The following is a 12,063-nucleotide window of genomic DNA, read 5'->3' as shown; positions in this document are numbered from 1 at the left end:
AGGTCTAAAGCTACACTGTGTCTCTGGGAGGATTTTCTCAGGAAGGCAGTTACTAGTTAGCTATTAGACAACTCCTAAGCATACATTTGAGTCCACAGTGGATGGGGAACAGATACCCTAAGGCCCTTGTGCATAACATAATGAGCAATACAAATGACTATGGTATTCCACCTGACCACATCATGCCCCATCAAGCAGTAGGATAAATGGATAAGCAACAGGGACTTAGCAATGCTGCTAAGCTGCGTGATTTTCATTAGTTAAACTGAAGTGATGCCCTCAGAGGACTTTAAGCCTTTGCCTTGCCCATTAGGATCCATAGCTTCAGTAGCAAAGTGGCAGGGAAATTTGTTGATTTACCTGTGAGCTTCCACCAGCTCCTTCCACAGCCAAAGTCACTGACAACGCACAACAGATAACATGGATGTTGAAAAACGATCCAAAGAAGTTACCACAGCCCAGTGCCAACATTTCCTGGAATATAGAAGAAGCAGAAATTATTATGCAACAAGGAAGAATTGGGAGGATAGGAATCCTGAAAGGTTGTGTAACTGATGGGAATACGTAGGTAGTGGTACAGTTACTGCTGTGCTCAGGGAGTGTCTCAAAACTGCTGACAGCTGCTGAAACATCAGATTTCATTTTCAGGTGGAGGTTGTTCAAGTCCCTTTGTTTGTGGGTCTGACTATGAAACTAGAATTGAATCTCTGTTTCTCATTCAAGTTATAGCTGATGGCCAAATTCCTTGTTTCTGCCAATGGCAGACAGAGCATTCACCGAGATTCCCTACCAAATGGAGCTAAACTTGACATATCTGGATTCAAGCTTGAATTCCAATGCCCTCTGTCCCAATTGATGGTACAGACTTGAATGTTGCTGAAAAAAGAGACATGCTGTCAAAGCTTTACGCCTTGCACTCATCAGGACAGATGCAAGAATACCACATTTCAAAGGGAGCAAATATTTATACTGCATGGTGGTTGGCAAGTTGACTCTGTAGTTTGGCACTCTTACGTCTGTCCTGAATAGTGCAAGATGAAAAACTTTGATACATGTCTCTTTTTTTCGGCAATACTCTGTCAAAATTGTGCAAAAATTCTATCCACTGCCTTCCTCCCAGTGGGAAGAGTTTCTCACACTACTTTTTATGGAAGAGATGCTGTTAGCACCACACCTGTTATTGGGGTCCAGAGCATGGAGGATTCAACAGAATTGGTGAGATTACAAAATGGGGCTGGAGGGCCAATCAGAGGCTTTCCAGCTTGGGAGGAGCAGCAGGTTGCAGTAAAGGGTAAATAGCTGTAAGGGTACCTCAACATGGAGGTGCTCTGTCAGCAATCTTTTCAAACATTACATTAAAAAGCAGAAAAAAACAGCTAGGCCATCACTGTGGAGGTGGTGGGGCGTGCTCTACAGGTGACCTTTTCACCCAGGCATGCAAGGATGGCCTGTAGGCTTGCCTACACCTTTGACCTCCTCCGCCTTGCCCTGGCCTTTTGCTCTGTGCCCATCTCCTGCCCCCCGCAACACACACACACCCCCCACCTACCCCACCCCACCCCCCCCAACCCCCACCTCCCGTCGTGTCGGGAAACTGGAAGCCAGCTGGAAAATCCCAGTTGGCCTCTTTTGCCTACCAGTAACAAGGCTCTTCATCGGACTAATTGGCTGCCTTCTTCGTGGGAATGGGCAGCCTTGCTGGGCCCCTTCCCACTTCCCCCAGAATGGCCAGCGCCGGGAAAAGTTTTGGGAAAATGGCACGCCAGTTTTTGGGTCCTGTCTGTCTTTACTCCTGACCTTCGTGGGAGCTGAAAATTCTGTCCATAGTTTCAGCTATAATCCTTAATCAGGATAAAGCAATAGATGAAGATTCCTTCACAACTTCGTCTAGGTTATAGTTGGAGAAGAGAGCCAAGGGAAAAGGGTGAAGCTTCCTTTCATAACAATACTGTCAAGATGGAGGCATAAAGGACAAGAGGATTGATGAAAAGTCTGAGAGACAGGTTTGGCCAAGGGATTATAAGGGGAAAATGGCATTAGGACAGGAAAACTGCTGTTAATGGTTTTTTTTTTTGCAAAGTGCATTTTTCTAACTCCAGCAGTCAATTTACAAACTTCATGTGGAGAGATAAGTTTGGCTCAGTTAGCTGAATTATTGAGATAATTAGGGCTGTGTGTTGGTTGCTCTACAAGTTATTTAAGGTCACCCAGGATATAAAGCGCTTGGCATTAACGCCATACTGTGCACTCTGACCCTATCATTACAAAGTCCACAGCAACAAAGTGGTTCATTTTATAAAAGATAGGTGTCCATTTTAATGGATTGATGCTGGGGCAATAGCTTCAGTAACAGGAGTCTGAAATAAAAGAGTTCACAATAGCAATGTTGTGATTTTGAATAATGTAGCCAATTTTGAAAAGGACAGTAATAGCTAATTCATCATATACTTATATAAGACTTTGTACCTGGTTTGCATTCACATCATAGCCATGCCTGGCAGAGATTGTCCTCCCCACAGCTAAGTTAATGACGTATCCAACAATAGCAAGTGAGATAGCAGGTCCAATCATTTCACCCCACAGATTGACCCGAGGAGCATCTGGGGGAGGCAACCTTTGAGACAAAAGAAAAGTGCCAATATTTACTTACTGCTAGCAGTAGATGGAAGACACTCCATCAGTTGGACAAATCCCAAGTTAACTAAGGCTACTGAAACCTGAGCTTGTCTGACACAGGAAAAGTGAAACGGCTTTCTCCCGTGGGTGGCAACATGGAAACCTGAACATTGTCTCAAAACTTCTTTCCTCTAACTGTTTTTTTTAGCCTTTCATGGGATGTAAGCATTGCTGGGAAGGCCAGCTTTTGTTGCCCATCCCTTGCCCTTGAGAAGCTGATGGTGAGCCACCTTCTTGAATCAGCGCAATCCATGTCGTGTAGATAAACTCACAGTACAAACTAATGATAAAAACAAAAAAACTGCGGATGCTGGAAATCCAAAACAAAAACAGAATTACCTGGAAAAACTCAGGAGGTCTGGCAGCATCGGCGGAGAAGAAAAGAGTTGACGTTTCGAGTCCTGTCGAAGGGTCATGAGGACTCGAAACGTCAACTCTTTTCTTCTCCGCCGATGCTGCCAGACCTCCTGAGTTTTTCCAGGTAATTCTGTTTTTGTTCACAGTACAAACTGTTTGATACAGCTGAGTGGTTTGCTAGGCCATTTCACAGGGCAGTTAAAAGTTGTCGTGTGTCCGGAGACACATGTAGGCCAGACCACATCAGGGCAGCAGATTTCCTTCCTGAAGCAGATGAGCTTTTACAACAATAAAGTAACTTCAAGGTCACAATTATTGAAACTAGCTTTTTGAAAAAAATTTGAGATTAATTAATTGAGCTTAAAGACCATCAGGTGACCTACTGGGATTTGAACTGGTGTCTCCAGAGCAATAGTCTGGGACTCGTCTAGTGACATTACCACTGTGCCACTGCTCCTGTAACTTGATTGTCTTATATCCCACTTTTTACTTCTGAACTAAAGAATAAATGGGACTGTGCTCCCCTCTACCAACTTGGAGAGGAGACGGTCTGCACAACAGAACTTGCCAGGGCTGCCATTACTGCCATGTGGGTAGTGCCAGGCACAAGGCAACCTGGGCAGATGCGCCAGTCATAGTACTCTCTTAATTAGACAGGGTGTGCTCCCCTCTGCCTCAAGCTTGCCATCATGTGTGGCAGGTTCCTTTTGAGATGGAATGCATCATTCCTATTCCAGCCAGCAGAACTGGTGAAACCTCTTCATTATCAGTTAGAGTTCAGATTCAGGTCAGTTCCCCAAGAAGAGACATCAGAGACTACACACCAGGACTAATGGACTGGCTTATTCCAAATTATGACTAAAACATAATGTAGAACAATTTACCCTACTTTTTGGCCAAATTGGCTTAGATGCATAAACTGAAACTATATGTTATAAACATTTCCTTCAGCTTTGTTTAGACTGGGAGATCTTTATAAGATGTGTCACCCACTCGGGCTATTTTGGCAACAATGGATGCACAGGTTCCACCTATCATGATCCTGGTATCAACACTGTGAAAGCACATCGTGGTTTTGGGAATGTTCTTGCACTGATTTCCAGTCTATGGATTGAAAGTCACAGGGAGTTCTTACCTGAATTCCCAAAACATACGCCCACTAGGTAAAGTTTGTGTTGGAAGGATATAACCGTAAAATTAGCCCTTGTAGTATTGCAAGCTCTCACTTTACACTTCCCTTTTGAATGGAATAATTCTTGATAAAATCCAGCTTCCTTAAAAATGTGATATTTTCAGGTGGGTTTTGGAGACATCAAAGTGAGGGATGTCAGAGGGCGTGAACAAAACAGATCTCACTTCGAGCATGTATTGGGCCCGATTTTAACTCATGCAAAACTAGTTGCTTACACAGGGTAAAAATCAGGCCCCATTATACTATCCCACACAGGACAAGCTAGACACAGAGTTAATAGATTTATCACCCAGTGAATTAATTATTTTTTATTCATTCATGGTATGTAAGCATCACTGGCTAGGCCAGCAATTATTGCCCATCCCAAAATTGCCCTTGTTCGGAGGCCATTTAAGAGTGAACCACTCCAGGCTGTGGGCCTGGAGTGACTCATAGACCACACCAGGTAAGGATGGCAGATTTTTTCCCCCTCCAGGGCATTAGTGAACCAGATACATTTTTACAACAATTGGCAACAGTTTCACAGTCATCGTCAGACTTTTAACTCCAGATTTTCATTGAATTCAAATTTCATTATCTGCTGTGGTGGGATTTGAGCCCAGGTCCCAGGGGTATTACCCTGGGTCTCTGCAAACACTAGCTCAGTGACAATACCACTATGCCACCACCTCCCCAAATCACAGAAGAATTGCTGCACTGACAAGGATTTAGTACATTTCCTATTTCGATCATCCTGCACTCTCACTGAAAATGATTCTGAATCATTACCAGTTAATACAGAATTGGGGGGGACTTCTGCTGATCACTAAGAGCTGGATTGAGACTCCTAAAACTCATTTTTGGCTTGTGGGACCTATAGAGCAGCAGAGTGCAGAGATTTTCATCACCTCCTTCGATTTTTATCCAGAAGCTGATCAGGTTTGTATCTTGATGCAAAGATTTCCAAGTGGTGAAGGACAGAGTTATTTTTTTAACAGCCTTCTGGGTTCTCCCAGAAAATTCACTAGCGTGATGACAATGCTTGATGGGTGGCGGTTTTGGATTTATTTCCAACTGCTGTTATTGATTCAAATCCGATTGCAGAGCCAAAGAGCATATTTTAATTCTTGTGGGTGGAAATTCTTAATATAAACATGCAGGTCATACCACACACACTCGCACAAAAGCAAAAAACTGCAGATTCTGCAAATCTGAAGCAAGCACAAAAAGTGTTGGAGAAACTCAGCAGGTCTGGCAGCATCTGTGAGAGAAACCGGTTAACATTTCAGGTCGATGACCTTTCACAGAACCCTGTTGAACATCAAGGAAGCCATTTTATTATTTATTAATACGACTATCCCCATTGTATTCTAGTTAGAAATTTGGATTTACTGAATTAGCTGCAGCAAGTATATCAGGAATTTGGACATAGGGGTCCCCCTGTGCCTCTCCTGGTGTTTCATTAATTACACAGGGTGTCCTGGCCTCTGCAGCCAATGTCCAATTTCCCCCCAAATTCACTGGACAAGGCCAAGAACACTGGCTCTTTAAATCTACTCCATACTGCATGCTAAATAATCAGCATGACATCTTTTTCCAAACCAATTGACATTGTACCCTTCATATACTTGAGGTCATCCAAAATTCTGCTGCCTTTGACCTCATTTGTAGCAATCCCTGTTTCCTGATCGTACTGTCTGCCTGCTGACCTACATTGGCTCCCAGTCGAGCAATGTCTTAATTTTAAAAATCTCATCCTTATTTTCAAATCCCTCCATGGTGTCGCGCCTTCAATTTCTGTAATCTCCTCTAGGCCGTAACCCTCTGAGATATCTGTGTTTATCTAATTCTGAAATAAAAACAGAGAAAATGCTGGAAAAACTCTGCAGGTCTGACAGCATTTGCAGAGAGGGAAACAGAGTTAACGTTTTGAGAGCGTATGACCCTTTTTCAGAGCTAATTCTGGCCTCTGGCGGGTCCCTGGTTTAAATCACTCCACTATTAAAACGCTCCACTATTAAATCGCTCCACTATTGTCTTCAGCTGCCTGGGTCCTAAGCTCTGGGATTCTCTTCCTAAACCTCTCCATCCCTCTGCTACTCTTTCTTCCTTTCAGACACTCCTTCAAACCTATCTCTTTGGCCAAGATTTTAGCCATCTTCCCTAATATGTGGCTCAGTGTCACATTTTGCTTTATAAGGCTCCTGTGAAGAGTCTTGGGGCATTTTATTATGTTAAAGGGGCTATATAAATACAAGTTGTTGTTGATTCATTTTCCACCTTTGTGTATTGGGAAATCAGGTGCAAACTTAATGTGGCTGCCAGACCATTTAAACTAATAGATGAGAAACTGTGCGCAGAAGATGTCTGAATTTTCGTTATATTCTGCTGGTGTGTGAAGCTCCCCCTCCCCTTCCGGCCCAGTAACTCAGACATTGACAGCTATGCTGCATATCTCTCAGAGTTCACCACCAGGAGAAGAACGCTTATATTCTTCATTCTCACTCACCCCAGAGGAATCACTCCAACAACATCAATGTCATATTTCTGCGGCATGTGTGCTCCCCCTGAAATTGCTGTGGTAACAATGACCTAAAAGTAAAATTGGAACATTGGTCACTTTTTAAAAAAATATGTGCAATTATTTGACTTCTCCACCCCCCCCTCCACCTTCCTTTTTTTCCCCTCTTTGCTAGAGGTGGTGTTTTTTTGTAAAGATACAACAGACACCAGCAGCTCTTCGACACATTATCCATTGAAGTTTGGTTTAGTCAGTGTAGGCAGGTTATCTACCTACTTCTCTCTTCACAAAGCATACATACACCTTTCTCAATCAGGTTAGTGGGATAATGATCAGAAGCTGGCCAGTATTTTTCTCATTCCTAACTTGGGGATACTCAACGCCATTCCATCCATTTACTTTTTGTTGAAAAGAGAGACGTTGAGGAAGCTTTTCTTCTTGCACTCATCAGAACAAACACAAGAATGCCAAATTTCAAATGATCACAACAACTTATACTACAGGAGAAAAGAATGCTGATTGGTTGCCGACTGTACTCTGATTGACTGAGACATTGCCACGGAGCAAAAGGAACAGGTTCAAGCCTTGCGCCTTTTTGAATAACCTGAGAGCTCAGGGAGCCTATAGTTCCCCATTGTTTTCTCCATGGCAATGCCTTGGCCAATCAGAGTCAATTTAGTAACCAATCAGCACCCTTTCCTCTTATAGTATAAATTGTTGTGATCCTCTGAAATTTGGCATTCTTGTGTTTGTCCTGATGAGCGCAAGACTAAAGGGTTCGGCAGCAAGTCCCTCTTTTTCAACAATTTTCAACTTCTGTACTGCCAAGTGGCTGTTGCCATTAGCTTTGATGGGAAAGATATATAACAAGCTCACGGGACACTATCACTCAAAGTCAAAACTGTGACTACCAAGTTCAATTTTGTTTCTCCTGCATTACCACCCCCACAGTGATCAAGAAGCATAGTATGGGCCAAAGAACCTTTCTGGTCTGAAAACTCAATATCAAACTCGGTGATAAACTTACGCACTGAACCATTAGGAAACATGCCTCCCTCTCTCCCTTCCCCCCTCCCCCCACACACCCCACCATCTCCCCGACTGAAAGCAGGAACAATTAAAATTTCCAACGAAAATCACTTCATAACTTCAGAAGCTCTCAAGTGCAATTACTGGTCACAGCATGAATCTAAACCAAGATCCAAGAAAAACTGGGAGCCCTGAGGTTTCACTTACCAAAACAATTTCCATTGGAATGGGGAATGGAAGCTTATGCTTAAATCTGACGTTAATCTCCTTTACAGTGAACAGGACCACACCGGTGATCAAAGCAAAAATCAGCGATGCTACATTGGTCTTGGGAAGGTTTTTACAGACGTCAATGAATGTCTGGTTAGGAGAAAAGTAACAAGATCAGTAAAATTAAGCCATAGCTCAAGACGGAGAAATGAATCAAATCATGTTAACAGTTGCCTGTCAGTTACTTACATATATTATTGCCAGTGGACCAGTATATGCACGGATGGACAGTCCAAAGATGTATTTCAACAATGAGATTAAGATTTGTAATCCAGCTGCTGTCATGAATCCTCTAACAAAGGATTCGGAAAGATAAATGGAGATAAAGCCAAACTGAACGAAGCCTAAGCAAATCTGTTAATTAATGAGAAGGAAGCTTGTCATTCAGTGCATTCTGTTTATTGTTGTATATCATGGGGAATGAACTAAATCACAGCACAGTACAAGGCCAGCAGTACCAGCTTTTTCAACTGGAGCAATCGACTGCCATATCCTGCCAATTTTCCCATGTAAAAACACGGGGGTGGTGTTGTGCATGGTACTGTCACTGGATGGGACAGTAATCCAGAGGCCCAGGCTACTTCTCAGGGGGCGCAGGTTCAAATCTCACCATGGCAGCTGGTGGAATTTAAATTCAATTAATAAATCTGGAATCGAAAGCTAGTCTCAGTGATGGTAACCACGACAACCATTATCAATTGTCGTAAAAACCCCATCTGGTTCACCAATGTCTTTCAAAAAACAAAATGTCCCTTAGGGAAGGAAATCTGCTGTATTGGCCTGGTCGGGCCAACACATGACTCCAGACCCACGGCAAAGCGGTTGACCCTTAACTGCCCTCTGCAATGGCTGAACAAGCCGCTCAGTCCAAGGGCAATTAGGGATGGGTAACAATACTAGCCTTTCCAGTCACACCCACATCCCATGAAAACAGATTACAGCTTTAATTCAAATCCTTGTGTATTCTTCTTTTGCTTGACATGGGTTGTTGTGAATCAGGTAAAGGGCAGTTTGGGTGGCCAAGTCTGGTTGGATGTATTTTTGGAGACTTCCTTATAAGACCGCTGACTGTGTCACTATTATTCCAAAAGTCTTTTGTCCTTCTTCACTATTCTCATAATTAATAGACACAAGTGTTCAAAAGAAAATGAACAGAAAACACATTTTTGTTTTAATGGTCCAATAATGTTCCTCCTGGTTTGTTTGTATCAGTGTCCAGGGAAGGTTTTTTGTGGGTTTTTTTTGTTTTTGGATGGCACCTGTTGGTAATGATTCTGTTTTCCCATTTACACCTTCTCTCGGCCCCATCTTTTGTTTCTTCACTTGTCTCAGTCCCACCTCTTTTTGTCTTGCACTATCATTCCTTTGTCACTTAACCTATCCTGCCTTTCACCCTATCACAAAACGTCCACTGCGTTCTTTCCTCCCACTTTTCCTGCCTCTGCACTTGCTTAAAACCTGTTACGTTTCTAACTTGTTCCAGTCCTGAGGTAAGGTCAGCAACCTGGCCCTGTGGAGGTGGGATGGGTGGTTGGAGCGCCAGTAAAATAGGGAGGTGGGGGATTGGGGGGGGCGCGGGGTGGGTGGTGGGGGGGGGGGGGGGGGGGGGGGGGTGGGGGGGTGGGGTGGGGGTTGGTGGGGGGGGGTGGTGGTGGTTGTAATGGGCACCTTGATGCATTCCAGCCTTGGATGAAGTTTCCCAGGGTGGGAGGGGAAGAGAGAAGGCAGCCCGCTCCATAGGCAGCTCACCACCACCTTCTCAAGGGCAATTAGGGATGGGCAACAAATCCTGGCCTAGTCAGCGATGCCCACATCCCAAGAATGAATTTGAAAAAAAAAAAGAGGCGGGAGCCGGTTACACGAATGAAGGGTACAATTACGGGCTATTTTCCAATGGAGAAGGGGTCTTCCAGTCATTGGAGTGGCCCCCTGCTGTGTCTGGAGCCCACCGCCTCTCTAGCGTGGGTCTCCTGTCACCAGGGCTAGGCACCATTGGTGCCTCCTTTAAATCCACCCCCCCCTCTCTGAGCTGCAGGAATCAGTGGGGCACAGCTGCAGCCACACGCCGTCCAGTGGAGGGGCTTCCCCCACCCCCCCTCCCTAATGATGGCCTGGCCGCTGTGACCATACTTTCTTTTAACCATCTTAGAAGTCTTCGGAAGGTGCCCCTATCTCCCTCTCAGTCCCCCAGCCACATTGGCAGTGCCCAGCTCTCCCGGTTGGGTTGCTGGCAGCGCACCATCTCGGGCAGTCTGCCCAGAGCTAATTAACAAGGTTTCCCGGAGGCAGCTACCTCCGGGAAGATCAGGCCGGGGGGGAGGGTGGGGGGCAAGGTTTGGGCATAATTGGGCTCAGGACCTGTGTATGGTGCCACGTTGGGATCCTGATGTCCGCTGGAAAATTTGTCCCATGAACCCTGTTTTTCTCTTCACAGATGCTGTCAGACCTGCTGATTATTGCCAGCTTTTTCTGTTTTTATTCCATGAATTTACTGCTGTCTTCCACCATACCCTCTCAGAATGAGAAGTGATTTTGTTATATTTTACCACTCTTCTAAAAAAAAACCAGCAGAAAATAAAAGAGAAATTAAATCTATTACTCTCTTTGGAGTTGAAGTATGTTTCCAATCTAATTTGTTAGTGATATTTCTGGATAGCCCACCTGTATTACAGCTTACCTGTATTATAGCTTACCTGTATTACAGCCGTTAAGCAGGTGAGAGTTCCTGCAATTCTCATGCGATCCTCGTTCATAGCCTCAATATCGGTGATGGTTTCATTCAGACTTTCATTAAAGTGTTGAAATTTTTCAACTGGAGCCTGTGCTTGAACCACACTCCCAACTATAATACTCAACACAGCAAACGTACCTGTTAGAAACATAAAGGGGGATATTTATAACTTGCATGAGAAACATGGAACACAAAATTCTGCTCCTTAGCATCATCACTCTCGACGCTCTGGGTCTCTCCTCTGTGTGCTGGGAGACCATGAATCGATGCTTTCCTGGGGTGGAATCCTGTGCCCTCCCCCTTGGCGAGTTTGTTGGCTGGGGCATATTTAATCAAGTGGGAGAGTAGTGGGTAGGACCCCACCACCACCCTGATTCCATCATGGATGGTCTTCCTGCCCTGCTACCAACTGAGGCCCTTAAATGGCTAATGAATGCCCACTTAAAAGCATTGACCCAGCAATGGCCCATGTGGCACAAGGAGCTAACCCGTGTGGGATTGCTTCAAGGCTCCCTGGGGTCCCTCATTTAAAGGCTTGATCGAGGGACCCGGCATCGGGAAGTGGGGGTCCACTGACAGCCACCCGTCGACCCCCTGCAATGCCCACCCTGTGATTCCCCCATCCCACCATCACTCACATCTAGCTTGGTATCCAGTGATAATTCCGAGCCTCTTGTGTGCGCATGGTACCAGCAGCTGCCACCGCCTTCCCAATGGCACTGCCGCCCTCTGATTGACCAGCAGCTCTCCACGGGCGGGTCTGCTCGCTCTGGGATCGTAGATCCCTGCGGAATGTTTGCCTCTGGCTTATTTAGTGCTGGAGGGGAACAAGATGTGGTGGGCCTTGCTGAAAAGAGGTAATGTGGATCTCTCGCCAAGTCTCCAGCCAGTGGGTGAGATCCCTGTTGCTTCCACAAGATTCTGCCATTGATGTCATACCGCACAATCATGTCACCAGGATACCAAATTTGGGCATCTCAGGTCTAGGCAGCATCTTAGCAGATCGCTCATCAACAAGCGTTCTGATGTAAGATGGACCCTGCAATAGCATTATTTAAAGGGCCAAGGACTCTGGTTGCAGGAAATGTCATTTTCAAGAACTTTCTTCTAGTGCAAAGTCTCCAGAAGTGCTCTGGAGTGTTTTTGGAGGTGCTGTAGATTGGCCAGGAACATGGAATGTTGTTGCAGTCTCCCAGGGATGACCTGTCCACACACACACAGGCTACAACAGATATTGGGGCAGCAACGTCAGTGCTTCTGCAGCTTCAGGACGATAGCAAGAAGAAACAGCTGTTGAGAGGACAAGCT

The 12,063-nt window shown here is 44.9% G+C and overlaps 1 protein-coding gene across 3 annotated transcripts in view; it reads right to left on the bottom strand.

Moving 5' to 3' along the window:
- Positions 1 to 12,063, bottom strand: part of LOC121281733 (solute carrier family 26 member 9-like) — a 107,043-nt gene that overhangs the window by 46,528 nt on the left and 48,452 nt on the right. For all 3 annotated transcript variants that reach the window (XM_041194646.1, XM_041194647.1, XM_041194645.1), the window contains exons 5-10: positions 10,718 to 10,893; positions 8,214 to 8,378; positions 7,962 to 8,114; positions 6,714 to 6,796; positions 2,467 to 2,614; positions 361 to 474 (exon numbers count right to left, since the gene is read on the bottom strand). In XM_041194646.1, coding sequence (XP_041050580.1) covers positions 361 to 474; positions 2,467 to 2,614; positions 6,714 to 6,796; positions 7,962 to 8,114; positions 8,214 to 8,378; positions 10,718 to 10,893 — 839 coding nt within the window. The remainder of the gene's footprint in view (positions 1 to 360; positions 475 to 2,466; positions 2,615 to 6,713; positions 6,797 to 7,961; positions 8,115 to 8,213; positions 8,379 to 10,717; positions 10,894 to 12,063) is intronic.

The sequence above is a fragment of the Carcharodon carcharias genome, chromosome 9 (assembly GCF_017639515.1).
Source record: "Carcharodon carcharias isolate sCarCar2 chromosome 9, sCarCar2.pri, whole genome shotgun sequence".
Lineage (NCBI taxonomy): Eukaryota > Metazoa > Chordata > Chondrichthyes > Lamniformes > Lamnidae > Carcharodon > Carcharodon carcharias.
This window is presented reverse-complemented; position numbering and strand designations above follow the sequence as displayed.